At 41.2% G+C, this 15,936-nt stretch overlaps 1 protein-coding gene and 1 non-coding gene across 4 annotated transcripts in view; both read right to left on the bottom strand.

Moving 5' to 3' along the window:
- The window catches only part of RPS6KA5 (ribosomal protein S6 kinase A5), a 174,909-nt gene that overhangs the window by 30,076 nt on the left and 128,897 nt on the right, over positions 1-15,936 (bottom strand). For 2 of the 3 annotated variants that reach the window (XM_024736245.1, XM_024736246.1), the window contains 2 exons: positions 15,654-15,737; positions 11,833-11,936 (listed from right to left, as the gene is read on the bottom strand). In XM_024736245.1, the coding sequence (XP_024592013.1) occupies positions 11,833-11,936; positions 15,654-15,737 (188 nt within the window). Of the gene's footprint in view, positions 1-10,911; positions 11,051-11,832; positions 11,937-15,653; positions 15,738-15,936 lie in introns of those variants that run through there. The other variant, XM_024736247.1, reaches the window with a different exon arrangement.
- On the bottom strand, positions 15,463-15,589 carry LOC112393937 (small nucleolar RNA SNORA40). Its single transcript, XR_003002068.1, has one exon. It is a non-coding gene; the product is annotated as a small nucleolar RNA SNORA40 (small nucleolar RNA).

The following is a 15,936-nucleotide window of genomic DNA, read 5'->3' as shown; positions in this document are numbered from 1 at the left end:
CTCTGCTGTCTCTGGACCCGTCCTTCCCAATCCTTTACCTGAAATAAGCATCTGCCTCACCTGCAAACAGCCACACGGAACCAAGTGTTACCCAGGAAAGAGCATGAAGCGACTTTCCAGTCACTCTGCACTTGACTCCAGTCCCACCTCCCTGTAGCTCTGAATCTTTAGGTAACTGAAGCTTAGCTTCCTTGTCTGTAGGACAGCACATGCTGCTACCTCATTTTCAGGGTCGTAAGGATTCAAGGCCATGATGTGGGTGACTTTGGGCACAGAGGTTGGCACACAGCGGGGCCCTTAGCCTGGCTACTCCACAGGAGCGCCCCTTCTCTGAGCCACGAGACTGGCTGCCCAGGGAGGACGGTCCCATGCAGTCACTTCCCTCTGCATGTCACTGAGCTCTTTCTTGATCCAGATCCACCTAACCTGTGCTTCCTGGGGCCACATCCACTGGGTGATTAAGAATAATGAGATGAGATTCTTTGGCTGGTACCCTTGCTGGCTTTTGCAGAGCGTGCGACTCCACTCAAAGTCTCATCCAGTAATTCCTGGGAGTCCCCAGGGCATGTCTTCTGTGAGCTATGAATACTCCTCTTCACTCTCTCCTACAGCATCTTGTTTCATCTTTCCCCCAGGTCTCTAACAAGGCCTCCGACCCCCACTGCCTGAGAAGCCACCCACCTGAGAAGCCGAAGGGAGAAAATACCTGTTTCTCATGAGGTTAGAAGAACCAAAGATGTGTGCGTGATCCTGCAAACATTTGGGCTAAATTCCTTTTCTTTTCAACTTATAGCATCTCCTCCCTAAAAGTGACAGATGAAACCTAGAATTGTCCTTCCTCGCTCAATGGCTAAGGCCTCTGTGAACCCAGCTGGTCTACCTGGGCTCCTCTCCCTTCGACGCCCGCACAGTTAGATTACTGATGGGTCTACTAGACTGGTTTATCAGACGTACCTGAACGCGTCTTAATCTCAGAGGTGGGCCCGGCTTAGGCTAAAGCTGGGATCCCATTTCACTCACCAGGGCTTTACCGGCAGACCTCTTCCCAGGCCCTCCTCCTTACTACACTCTTTTCTGTGGCCCAGACGATGCTCTCCAAGCTGGTACTTCACCACCCACTCCATTATCTGTGTTAGAGTGCCCTTCCTAACAGGGCAAGATGACAGGGATAGGAGAGGGCCTTGGGGCTTCCTGCGGACCAAGTGGTTGCATGTGACAACAAACTAAGGCCATGTTGGGGGTCAAGAGCAGAGTGGAACACATGGAATTTCAGAGAGATTGCTGAATGGAAAGGAACCCAGGCAGACAACAAGAGCCAGAGTGTGGAGACAGGATGCTCGTCCTGAAGGATGGGGCACCCTCCTGGGAGGCCCTGGAGAACCACGGCACATGAGGAACAGCAGATCATGCCGCAGACCAAAACAGATGGCGGATTTGTGAATGCAGAGGCTAACTCTTCTTTCCACGGCCTTTGCCAGTAGCTGTGAGGCTGACCTTTGAGGCTCCAGGTGGATGGGAGCAGTGGAGAACCGGCTGGGGCGGTAATCGGAGGTGGCAGCGAAGGAGGAGGTGGAGGGGAAGCTCAGGAAATGGAAACCACTCTGATGGCGTCTCTGAGGGGCCCTCTCCACGGCGGGAATGATCAGCCCTATGTTTTATGAAGGGCTCCAAACCCTCTCCCCACCCAGGGAGTGCTTCAGAGGCAAATTAGTAATTCAGTACCATTTGGCCCTCCCCACCACGTGTTATGCAAGGGAAGCAGGAGTGAAAAGGATGATAAGAGGGAAGATGGAAAGCTGAGGATTATGGTGCCAAGGGAAGGGTCATTTTCGCCCTGCTCCTCTCCCATCACTGGACTCCGGTCTGAAGCTGTTGTAATTGTATCCTGTTAAATAACAGGTAGAGGGATAGCTCTTGTGACAAACATTAATAGATTTGGGGTAATGAGTCAAAAAAACACCTGGGAAATATAGATACTGCTATTGGATACAAAAATACCTAGAGAGAAGAAAAGAAAAAAACAAATTGCCTATGGGGAATTAAGAATGCTTTATAAAATATGCTGACAAAAAAATTTCATCATAAAGACATACGAAAGCCAAGGAAAAAAATGAATTTGATCTCTTCTTAGCGTAAGAAATAATGATACTTGTTGTTATTCTATACATAACTCTGAGAGCAAGACATCAATAAACAGAAAATGTAAAATGATACAAATGGGCTAATTCAATATGTTACTGAATAATTAACATGGATAAAACAGAAAAATACAACAGAATTACTGTTTTTTGATTTTGCACTTAGAAGACTAAATTAGCACATCACACAAAATCAATGTTTTAAAATAATTACTTAAAGAGAAACACTGGTTGCGAGGACAAATAAATTCTTACCTAAACCAGGGGTCAGCAAGCTTTTTTGTAAAAGGCCCATGGTAGGCAGATTTCTAAGCTGCCCAATGATCACTGTCTCCTTGTATTCACAGCCTCGTGTTGCCTGGACCTAGTGACTTTCTTATAACCAATATTATTCAGCAAAGATGAGAGAATGCCACTTTCATGATTAGGTTACAAAACATTCCATCTTCCTAGCATACTCTCTATTGCCTTCCCAGCTTGCATGCTTCGATGAAGAAGTTGCCCTGTTGGAAAGGCCCACACAGCAAGGAAGTGAGGGTGGTCTTCAGCCAACAGCCAGCAAGGAACTGAGGCTCTCAGTCCAACAACCCAGAGGAACTGAATCCTGCCAACAACCACATGCGCTTTGAAGCAAATCCTCTCCCGGTTGATCCTTGAGATACTGAAAGCCCAGCCAACACCTTGATCGCAGCCTGTGAGTGACCTTGATGTGGAGGACTTAGCTAAGCTGTGCCCAGATTCCTGATCTACAGAAACGCTGAGATAATAAATGTATGTTGTCTTAGGCCACTAAGTTCTGAGCTCATTTGTTACTGAGCAATGGATAATGGGTAACTAATACAAGGCCAGACAATACATTCTTCAGGCTTTGGAAGCTATATGGTCTTTGGGGCAACTATTCAGTGTTGTTGCTGCAGCATGAAAGCAGCCAGACATGATAGGTAAATGGATGAGTACTCTGTGTTCTAATAAAACGTAACTGATGGACACCGAAATTTAAATTTCATCTAATTTTCACATGTCACAAAATATTGGTCACCTTTTGAGTTTTTCAACCACTTAAGAACGTAAAAACCATTCTTAGCTCACAGGCAACACAATAACAGGTAGCAGAATGGATTTGGCCTGCAGGCCATAGTTTGCCAACCCCCTACCTAAACAACACCTACAGCTCTGTTTAAACCATTATTTTTATAACACTTAGACCTGAATTTATATAACATTATGCTTAGGATAGCACTATGAAACACAATAGTAAAGTATACTTTATTGATGGATAATGAAATACCAAATAAACATCTCTTGGCAAGTATTTTGTAAATTTCCAAGGCAGAGAAAGTGAGACAGAAACAACCCTACCGGAGATGATGGAGGAGCTGCAATCAGAACCTCTACATCCTGATGCCCAGGTGAGGGTAAATCTAATTATCCTGGTTTACACAGCCCCAGGCAAGAAAAAGCTTCCTTCTTGAAGGGAAGGCAGAAAAACTGCTAACAATACCAGTGGCTGAGGGGACACCTTCCTGTGTGGCAGTAACACATACCCTGAAAGAGGAAGCTCTACACAGAGGCAGTAAAAGCTAGTGGGAAACGTGTGTACGAAAAGCACATGCTTACATACGTGAAATAAAAATAAGAAACAGACTCACAGAAAAGCTAAAGAGCTATCATTCAAATCTATAATGTTGACAATTTGATGTTTGTTCAGAATGGTACCGAGGAATGGCGAATCTAGAAATCATTTCACATGAACAGTTAAGAGAACAAAAAGGTTTACCCTAGATAAAACTATCTTCAGACACCTAAAGCAATGTCTGGAAGAAACCACAGAACTACTCTGTTCTTTAGAGGACAGGACCACGACCAGGACCAGAACTGACGTGCAGAGGTTAGAGGAAACTAATTTCAGCTTGTTTTACGGGAGGAGAAATTCTGATGGAAGGGGCTTCCTTGAAAATACCTTACACAACAGTGTTACCTGTTTACTGATGGCACTCAGACAGAAAGGAGAGGACCGTCAGGGACACTGATAAAGGGATTCTTACACCATGGAGAAAGTTCTCGTCTCATCCTAAATTCTTATCATATTTTAAAATTTGCTAACCAGAGAAAACATATTTGTCCTGATTTTAGGCTACCTGTAGACAACAACAGGAAAACAGATAACTTGGATAATATATTATTCTGGTGCATCTCAAATAAACTCTATAGAAAGTATGCAGAGTTCAGGGGAGATCACAATAATTAAGGAATGGAAGAATTCAATGATCAGAAAAAGCCCTGGCTATTTAAGACATTTGGGGACAAGGTAATGACACATTTTTCTGAACGGTGCATATTTTATAAAGAACAGACTGTAAAAGATTTTACACCAGGAAAGACAATCAGAATGATTATCTTGAAAGGCAAAAGTAATGTGGGATAATTCAGCTATTACACTGTTAGTAAATTTCAAGAAAACAAAACAAAACATAAAAACCATGGAATCATAGGTTAACACCAAGCTTTAAGCAAAATTATTAACAACATGACAAAGTGAATAATTAATTGATCAAAGGGAAAGAATCCTATTTAAATTCTTGAGAAATCTGCTCTAGTTTTAAGATTTTAGACAATCTGATTCAGGCTCTCTTTCTCTTGCTAAAACCAGAATGCCAACTAATTTATCTAAAGGCAATCAAAGCAATTTAAATTTGAACATCTTTTGGTTCAGAATTTTCCTGCCGTTATGATCGGCAATATACTGTCTCTCTACAGGCAGACCTGTGGTGGAATGGAAAACTGTAAAAAGAAGATTGCTTGTGTATGTGGAATCAGAAAGAGGGAATTAGTCAGAGGAGCCACTATTTAATGTTGTCAGGTAAGTCTGCCCTTTCATTTGTCACCATGACAGGTGGGACCCTGCAAGGGGACCCGAATTCTCAAAAGACTATGGGCAAGGTTTCCTACAATTCTGAGGCATTTTCAAACTGTCAAAAAGCACATTTAAAATAAGCAAAGTCATGTTTAGAATTTTAATAATAGGCATGATTTAAATTTGATTTTAACAAGAAATATTTCTGATCACTTAGCTTCGAAATTAAATAAGCTGTAATAGTGGGAAATTATTTACTTCCTAATATGTCCTGTAAAAGGTACGTTCTAAAAAAATTTAGCAGTTTTATTGAAGTAAAATTGATGTATTATACAATAAACTCACCATATAAAGTGTACAACTTGATAAATTCTGACATATATATATATACACCTGTGAAACCATCCCCACAATCAAACCATCCCCACAATCAATGTCCACAAGATAATGGACATACCCAATGCCCTCCAAAGTTCCACTGTGTCCCTTTGTCATCTTTCCTGCCCTCCCCCCAATCAACTGTCCCTCAATCAATTTCCACACTTGAGCCAGTTTATATACCCACAACCTCTTGAATAAAGGGGATGGTGGGTCACCTTGAGGAAGGACCCTGAGAATTTGTACTGTTAATCTTCCTCCCAGCCTTCCCCAGAGGGACCCACGGCCTTTCACCAGAGTAACTGTACATTGGGGAAAGGAAATCATCAGACCTTTCAGGGACTACTGGTCACTGGTTCTGAATTGACACTAATTCCAGGAGACCCAAAACATTACTGTGGCCCATCAGCCAGAGTAGGGGCTTATGGAGGTCCAGTAATTAATGGAGTTTTAGCTCAGGTCCATCTCACAGTGGATTCGGTGGGTCCCTGACCCCATCCTGTGGTTACTGTCCCAGGTCAAGAATGCATAATTGGAACAGAGATACCTGGCAGCTGGCAGAATCCCCACATTGGTTCCCTGACCTGTGGAGGGTGGGCAATTCTGGCGGGAAAGGCCAAGTGGAAGCCATTAGTACTGCCTCTACCTAGGAAAATAGTAAATCAAAAAGCAAGACCGTATTCCTGGGGGATTGCTGAAATTAGTGCCACCAGCAAGGACTTGAAAGATGCAGGATTGGTGATTCCTACCACATCCCCATCGAACTCGCCTAACTGGCCTGTGCAGAAGATGAATGGCTCTTGAAGAATGACACTGCATTACTGTAAATTTAACCAGGTGGTGACTCCAATTACAGACGCCGTACTAGTTGTGGTTTCATTGCTTAAGCAAATTAATACAAGCTCTGGTACCTGGAATGCAGCCATTGATCTAGCAAATGCCTTTTTCTCCAGCCCTGTCCATAAGGCCCACCAAAAAGAGTTCCTTTCAGCTAGCAAGGCCAGCAATGTACCCTCACTGTCGTACCTCAGGGGTTATCCGTTCTCCAGCCCTGTGTCATTGTTCAGTTCACAAAGCTCTTGATCGCCTTTCTTCTTCATACATAATCACGCTGGTCCATTACATTGATGACTTTATGCTGATTGGACCTGGCGAGCAAGAAGTAGCAACTACTCTAGACTTATTGGTAAGACATTTGTGTGTCAGAGGGTGGGAAATAAATCTGACTAAAACTCAGGGGCCTCTAGTGGATTTCTAGGAGTCCAGTGGTATAGGGCAAATCAAGATATCTTTTCCAAGGTGAAGGATAAGTTGTTGCAGCTGGCGCCTCCTACCGAGGCACAATGCCCAGTGGGCCTCTGGATTTGAGAGGCAACATATTCCTCATTTGGGTGTGTTACCCCGACCCATTTACCAAGTGACCCGAAAAGCTGCTGTTGAGTGGGGTCCAGAACAAGAGAAGGTTCTGCACCAGGTCCAGGCTGCTGTGCAAGCTGCTCTGCCACTTGGTTCATCTGATCCAGCAGATCAGAGGTGCTGGAAGTGGCAGACAGGGATGCTGTTTGGAGACTCTGGCAGCTCCTAGAGGTGAACTGAAGCACAGGCCCTTAGGACTTTGGAGCAAAACCCTGCCATCTTCTGAGGATAACGACCCCCCCTTTTGAGAAACAGCTCTTCGTCTGCTGCTTGGCCTTAGCAAAGGCTGAACATTTAACTATGGGCCCCCAAGTTACATGCAACCTGAGATGCCCATTTATCTGATCCATCAAGCCGTAGAGTTGGGAGTGCACAGCAATGCTCCATCATCAAACGGAAGTGACGTACACAAGACTGGGCTGAGCAGGCGCTGAAGGCACAAATATGTACGTGAAGAAGTGGCCTAAGTGCCCATGTCCCCGCTCCTGCCACACCGCCTTCTGTCTCCCAGCCGGCATCCACGGCCTCATGGGGAGTCCCCTACCTTAGCTGACAGAGGAAGAGGAGGCTCAGGCTTGGTTTACGGACAGTTTTGCATGATATGCAAAGGTGCAAGCAAATCTTTCCGGCGGGCAGAACTTTGAGCAGTGCACCTAGTTGTTCATTTTGCTTGGACCACGCAATTTTATACTAATTAATGGGCTGTGGCCAGTGGTTTGGCTGGATGGTCAGGGATTTGGAAGGAACATGATGGGAAAGCTGCTGACAAGGAAATCTGGTTGACAAAGATATTTGGGGACGAGGTATGTGGACAGACCTCTCTGAATGGGCAAACATGTGAAGACATTTGTGTCCTGTGTGAATGCTCACCAAAGGGTGACCTGAACAGAGGAGGATTTTAGTAGTCAAATGGATAGGCTGATCCGTTTTGTGGATACCAATCCGCCTCTCTCCATTCACCCGTCATCACCCAGTGGGCTCATGAGCAAGGTGGCCATGGAGGCAGGGATGGAGCTTATGCATGGACTTAGCAACATGGACTTCTACTCACCAAGGCTGACCTGGCTTCAGCCACCACCGAGTGCCCAATCTGCCAGCAGTGGAGACCAATACTGAGTGCCCAATATGGCATCAATTCCCAGGGTGATCAGCCAGCTATGGTGGCAGGTTGATTACAATGGATTGTTTACATTACAGAAGGGACAGAGTTTCACTCTAATTGGAAAAGACACTTACTATGGATATGGATCGCTTTTCCTACATGCAATATTTATGCCAAACCTGCCAAAATTCCTTAAGCACTGTCATGGTATTCCACACAGCATCACTGTTTCTGATGAAGGAACTCACTTCACAGCAGAAGAAGTGCAGCAATGGACCATGCTCATGGAATTCACTGGTCTTACCATGTTCCCCACCATTCTGAAGCTGGCTTGATATCATGGTGGAATGATCTTTTGAAGACTCAGTTACAGTGCAAGCTAGGGTGGCAAGTTTCTCCAGAAGGCTGAAACGCTCTGAATCAACATCCAATATACGGTGCTGTTTCTCCCATAGCCAGGATTCACGGGTCCAGAAATCAAGGGGTAGACATGGGAGTGGCACCACTTACTACTACCCGTAGTGACCCACTAGCAAAATTTTTGCTTTCTGTTTGCATGACTTTATGCTCTGCTAGCCTAAAGGTCTTAGTTCCAGGGGGAATGATGCTTCCTCCAAGACACGAAGCAGTGATTCCATTGAACTGGAAATTAAGATTGCCACCCAGCCACTTTGGGTTTCTCGGGCCTCTGAATCAACAGGCAAAAGGAGTTGCGACACTGGCTGGGGTGAATGATCCTTACTATCAAGGGAAGTTGGACTACTATTCCACAATGGAAGTAAGGAAGACTGTCTGGAGTACAGGAGATGCCCTAGAGGGTCTATGAGCATGACTAGAACCTGTGATGAAGGTCATTTGAAAACTACAACGCAATCTAGTCAGGACTATTAATGGCCCACATTCTTTGGGAATGAAGGTTTGGATCACCCCACGAGCTGAGGTACTTGTTGAAGGCAAAGGGAATACAAAGTGGGTAGTGGAAGAAGGCAGTTACAAAGACCAGCTATGACCCCGTAACCAGTTATAGAAACGAGGGCTGTGACTGCCATGTGTATTTCCTCCTTACTTCGCTATGAATAAGTGTGTGTATAAATTATATATTTGTTTCCTTTCCTCCCTTATTCCTTCATCATATTAGATAAGATGTGTTGACTTTATATCAACCATGGTACTTAAGTATTTTAAACTTATACCATAGTCTTTAAGTTATGGGATTTCAAGGAGAAGAGTGGCTATCACTATACCACTCAAGGACTTTACGTCCTCTTCTGGGGAAGGGGTTAGTGGGTTGTTGGGATAGCTGTATCACGTTGGGTGGAATGACCACGTCATTGTCTTTATTTGGAGATCAAGTACAGTTTAAGGAGATGCAAATGGCTGCCAAGGTGACAGGGGCTGGACTTGTAATGGTTAACTTCAAGTGTCACGTGACTGGGACACAGGCTGAGATTAACCATTATTTCTGGGTGTGTCTGTGAGGGTGTTTCTGGATGAAATTAGCATTTGAATCCCCTCCCCAATGTGGGTGGGCACCAGCCAATCCCTTGGGGACCTGAATAGAAAGAGAAGCAGAGGAAGGGAGGGTTCAGTCCCTTACTGACTGCCTGCTCAACCTGTGACACTGGTCCTCTCCCCTTGGACTGGGATTTGCACCAGGGGCACCTCTGGTTCGGAGGCCTTCGGACTTGGACTGGAATTGCACCACGGCTTCCCTGGGTCTCCAGCTTGCAGATGGCAGATCGTGGGACTTCTTAGCTGTCATAATTGTGTAAGCTGATTCCTTATAATAGATCTCCTTTTATATATATGTGTGTATATATCCTATTGGTTCTGTTTCCCTGGAGAACCCTAATATAGTCAGTCACTTTATTTTTAGCCATTCCAGGGAGTATATAGTGCTATCTCATTGTTGTTTGGTTTGCATTTCCCTAAAGACTAATGATGTTGTTGATCATCTTTTTATGTGCTCATTTGCCACCCACAGATCTTCTTTGGTGAACTGTCTGTTCAAATGTTTTGCCCCTTTTAAAAAACGGAGAGTTTTTTTTTTTTCCTTGAGTTTTGAGTGTTCTTTATATATTCTGGATACCAGTCCTTTATCAGACATAATTTGTAATTTTACCCCAGTCTGTGCCTTGTCTTTCCATTCTCTTAAGAGTTTCTTTCGAAGAGCAGAAGTATTTAATTTGGATGAAGTTCAATTTATCAGTTTGCTTTTACAGATTGCACTTTTTGTGTCTTATCTAAGAAATTTTTGCCTAACGCAAGGTCACAAAGATTTTCCTTCATGTTTTCTTCCAGAAATTTTATAATTTTAAGTTTTACATTTTAGGTCTATGATCCATTTAAAATTTTTCTATAGAGTGAAGTATTTATTGAAGTTCATTTTTTTCCATATGGTTCCAGAATCATTTGTTGAAAAACTATCTTTCCTCCACCAAACTGACTCTGCACCTTTGTAAAAAAAAAAAAAAAATCAGCTACCTATATCTGTGTGGTTCTATTTCTGCACTCCCTATTCTATTTCACTGATGATTTGTATATTTTGATACAAACACCACAGTGTCTTAATTGTTGCAGCTTGTAAGTCTTCAAATCAACTTTGGTCTACTTTTTCAAAGGTGATTTGGCTATTCTATGCATTTAGACCCAGGTCCTATGCATTTAGACCCAGGGTGTCAATTTCTACTTAAAAAAAAAAAAAGCCTGCTGGGATTCTAATTGTGCTGAATCTATAGATCAATTTGGAGAGAAATAACATCTTAGCTATACTGAGTAGTTCCGTCACACATGGCGCTTATCACTACTTAACTGAATAGTATTTGAGGGGTACCTTCGGCAAAGCTCTGAACTTCACTCTCTCTCTGCAGCTTTCTCCTCTCCAACACTCTGCCCTGCAAACTCCAGCTTCCCCAGCTTTCCTGGACTGTCATTTCCATCTCGGCTCCACTTGTGTTTCCCCTCCCTGTACTGCAGCCTGGATACTCTCTCAAGGCAGTAAGCTGGGCAATCATAGGGCTCACCTCATTTATTTCCCGTCTCTCAGGGTTCACTGTGCTTCATTGCTAGATGTTCAATGTCTTCCATACTGTGGTTTCATATATTTTGCCCACTTAAAAAATTGTTTCAGGCAGGAAAGTAAATCCGGTCCCTGTTATTCCATCTTGGTAAGAAGTGGAAGTCTCAATTTTTAATTTTTAATGTCAAATCTGTTCTCAAAGTTATAAAATTCAAGTAAAAACAGGACAAAAACATAACTAGTAATTAGTACAATGTTTTATCACACTTTGTTTATTTGTTCATTAACTCATTTCATTCCAAGAACATTCATTGAATTCTGCATGGTAAGCACTGTGCTGGCATCTAAGCATACAATGCTGAGGATCAAAGCCAGACAGGCCCCTGGCTCTCACAGAGCTTACAATCTAGTGGGACAGACAGACATTAATCAAATAATTACAAACAAAAATGTAACACTGCAATTGTGATAACTGCTATGAAGGAAAGGAACAAAACAGTGCTATGATAACCTACAAGAGGGTGATTTTATGGTATTTGTTTCTATTGAGCCTATATCCATGATTTGAAAAATATCACTACTCTTTCTTTATGTTAAAGTCACAAAGAAATTCCATTATGTATACAGTGGGAAAAAAGTATCCATCAAATAAACATTAGGTTAAGACGATATGCTAAGTACTTTGGAGCACACAAAAATTACGACACTATCTACGAAAATTAAGATCTAACTGGGCATATAAAATATAAAGAAATATAAAGGTTATATATCTATATCCTACAGGAATATAATTGGAAATTTACCACTTACACATCGTTTTTGTCTACCCCATTAAAAAAAGTATTTTTTCTATCAGCCCATTTGCAGAAGTTTGATCAGTTCCTTTGAGAAAACAATACACTTATTTTATTTTGTTAGGTCTTACCTAGATATCTCAGCTTGGGAATTCTTCTCTCCATCAACAGTGAAAGGAGATGCTCCAGTTAGTAATTCATACATTAGAACACCTAAACTCCACCAGTCAACTGCCTATAAAACAACAGTAATTTCATTTTCTAGAATATTAATTGTATTTTATATAAAAAGAAAAATGAACAAAATAAATCTATATATTTGACAATATTTTGACAAAAAGATTTCGTGCACAGCTTCCTGTGCAAGGAGTATTAAATTAGCACATGCAAAAAAGACATTGAGAGGACAAATATTCAGGTATCCTCAGAATTTAAACATAGAGAAGTCAATCAAGTGTTTCTATTGCTAAAAGTGTTTCAATTATTTCCTAAACTAGTAATGGTTTTACTTAGGCTAATTAAAAAAAAATTTTTTTTAATTAAAGTATGGTTGACTTACAATGTTATGTTAATTTCTGCTATACAGCAAAGTGATTCAGATATATATATATATATATATAAATTTTTAAATATTCTTTTCCATTTGGTTTATCACAGGATATTAAATATAGTTCCCTGTGCTATACAGTAGGATCTTGTTGTTTATCCATTCTATATATAGCAATTTGCATCTGCTAACCCCAAACTCCCAACCCATCCCTCCCTAACCCCCAAAAAATTTTTAAATTTTAAATAAATTTTAAAAATTTTAAGTAAGTAAAATCTTTGGACTTAGGATAGGGGGAAAAACGTACCAATCAGCATTTTTATTAACTATTCAGCTCCAATAAATATGAAATTTCTTAAAGCCAAAGAACGAAAATGAAAAAAATCCCATCAAAAGATGTTTTTTTTTCATAACCACCTATATCAATTCCTCTTATGGAACCAATCACATAAATCTAGCAGTCTTCACTTTCTGGGAGGTATGGAAAGACTGAAAATAATATAAAATAAAATGTGATCTACGTTGGAAAACAATTTATAAAAGCAGTTACCTGAACTGAGAGCGTAGCAAATTATACAGAATTTAAAGAATCTTGATATATTGAAAATTAGTTCCTTTACAATTAGGCAAATCAAGATTTGAATAATTGTTGGATATATGAGCTTACAGCAATGAGAAATTAACTGGTGCTAAAATTTTAAACTCTCTGCTTCCAAATTTCAGAGCCAAGATTTCAGAGAGATGATGTAAAGTTTGTGAGCCTAGAGTTATTTTAAAGAAAATACATAACAATAACATAGAAACTAAATCAGTAATTCAGTTCTTTTATTTATACAAGCAGCTTTACTGCCAGCTGAGTCAGGACCCTTAGAACGTTGGATTTGAACCATGCTTGTAAATTAATACGGATCTATAATCAGATTCCTAGTCATGGACTGAAACCAATACCACACAAACTTGAAGAACTCCTAAGGGCTCGTAAATGCATGATTAGTCATTAGCAAGGAGACCACCGATTCTCCACTGCTAAGATATTCCTACTGGGGACTTCCCTGGTGGTCCAATGGTGAAGAATCCGCCTTCCAATGCAGGGGGACGTGGGTTCAATCCCTGGTCAGGGAACTAAGATCCCACATGCCACAGGGCAACTAAGCCCATGTGCCACAACTACTGAGCTCGCGTGCTGCAAACTACAGAGCCCATGCACTCTGGAGCCTGCACCACAACTAGAGAGAGAAAAATAAACCCCACACGCTACAACTAGAGAGAAGCCCGTGCGCCACAATGAAGAGCCCGCGCCGCAACAAATGATCCCACATGCCTCAACGAATATCCCGCATGCCACAACTAAGACCCGACGCAGCCAAAAAAAAAAGATATTCCTACTGTATATGTGAGATTTTGAAAGGAGATGAGGAAGATGGGGAGATGAGGAGCAAAAAAAAAGTCAGAATTCCTTATTTGGAGAACGTTATTAATAAAGCAAAAGTGTTAAGAAAGAACTGGACAAATCTGTACCCTTTAATACAAGAAGAAAAAATATGTGACCTCGATTTTATAACTACTTAGAAAGCCTCATCTACAATCTTCATTTTGCACATACAAAGGGAAGTGAGGAGGGAAAAAACTGAGTTTTTTAGAAGGCTTAGGAAAACAAACTTAGACTATCTTGAATGCAGAATTGTTTTCTTTCTCCAAGGATTGTCACAATGGTTTTTATCTGTTGAAGAGGTAATCAACAAAGTTTCCAATATCACTACTAAGTTAAAAGCAGAAATTAAGAATAAGAAAATATGAGAGACTCCCTTTTTAAGGATCTCTTACAAAGCAAATTATTGACTGAAGGTGAAATAGTTTCCATATGTTTCTCTAGCAAAAATCAATAATGCCAATAAGCACTGTCCATAGTCATTCAGCATGACTCCAATGGGGACAATGTGCACTGTTTTTGCATTCATGACACCTCTGCATTGTACTGTGGCCCAGGTGTGTCCTAAAAGGCCAGGTCACATACAACAGACAAAGGGTGATTTCTGTTTTAAACAGGGTTACAATGGATGCTTTGCTCAAGACATTATACTTTTTTTTTTTTTTTTTGCGGTACGCGGGACTCTCACTGTTGTGGCCTCTCCCGTTGCGGAGCACAGGCTCCGGACGCGCAGGCTCAGTGGCCATGGCTCACGGGCCTAGCCGCTCCGCGGCATGTGGGATCTTCCCAGACCAGGGGCACGAACCCGTGTCCCCTGCATCGGCAGGCGGACTCTCAACCATTGCGCCACCAGGGAAGCCCAAGACGTGATACTTTTAACGGAAATAAAATTAAAATTATTATTTGAAGAATTAGTCGATTTTGAGATTTCCTTTAACAAGAGTATTATTCTATAAAACAAAATATTATCCTCATCAACAAAACCTGAAAAAAGGGAAATCTAGAATGTCCTAACCTTTCCATTATCTTTTTTCCTCCAAAACACTAGATATCATAATATGTTCGTGTATACAAAGCAAAGGAAAGGTAAAAAAAAATGAAGATAACACCAAAAAGAGGGCCTAAGCTATTAACTAAGATTCTGTTTGGTTTTTTTTTTGTAAAGGGTTTTTTTTTATTATGTGTAACACAAAGTTATTTAAGTCAATAAATTTTTAAGGAATTTCACATGTTCTGATTCTTTCCACTGCCAATCACCTTAGTTCCTCCAAACTCATAATCTTCAAGATAAAACAGCCCTTTCAAAAAGAAGTTATCATGTGAGTCAGTCCACAATTCTTTTAGTTAGGCTTCTTTGATCTCCAATGAAATATGGACACACTTCAAAATTCCCCACCTGTAATCTTTGGGATCCAATTTCCTCAAGCGATTTACTTTAGGACCATGTTTAGGGTCAGGAGATGGATCTGCCTGGCTCTGAATTTGACACCCTCTAAAAATGTATTAGGTTCAAATCATATTCACTCCTAAGCCATCACACCCTAGAACAGTACAGATCATTGGGATATGCCAATACCTTTTTAAATTATCCAGACACTCTGTTCAAGATAAAAGCCTAAAAAAAGAAGCCATCTTTGTTTCATGTCAACGTTAAAATTAGAGTACTAAATCAATACAGCTGGTAATTTAAAAGCTTAAGATATGAGGGAAATTATCAGTTCTATAGTCCTGGAAGCAATCTTTATGTTTATCAATACACCCCCATCACTTGACTCTCTTAGGTATCATGTTCCTTCTTATCTGTATCAAAACTCATACTGAACAATGAGCTCTGGGTTGCAAAAGAGGATTTATTTGTGCACCTGTCTAGAAGTCTTTGTCCACAAATTAAACAAAAACAAACACAAGTGCTAAACTAGGATTCTTAATATACATTTTATAGAGATATATCAGGAAGTGTCAAAAATAGAACATACCTTGTCATGTCCTGAATCTCCCCCTCTGACAATATCTGGTGCCATGTATTCAATAGTTCCACAAAAGGAATATGCTCTTTCAGCCTTAAACAAACAATCAAACAAAGGAAAAGGGATTTGATTTTAAGCTCGTATGACAAGTGACAAGAAGAGAGAGTTAATACTACATGGCAGTGTTGAGATACACCACAGTAGCACAGTAGTGGTAGAAGCTACTTGACAGACCTTCTTCTCACCAGGCAGACCTATATATACACACCTATACAGTATGAGGTAAATGGGT

This window comes from Neophocaena asiaeorientalis, unplaced genomic scaffold (genome assembly GCF_003031525.2).
Source record: "Neophocaena asiaeorientalis asiaeorientalis breed wild unplaced genomic scaffold, Neophocaena_asiaeorientalis_V1.1 scaffold152, whole genome shotgun sequence".
NCBI classification, from domain to species: Eukaryota; Metazoa; Chordata; class Mammalia; order Artiodactyla; family Phocoenidae; genus Neophocaena; species Neophocaena asiaeorientalis.
Note: the sequence above shows the minus strand (reverse complement) of the source record. Positions and strands in the feature narration are given on the sequence as shown.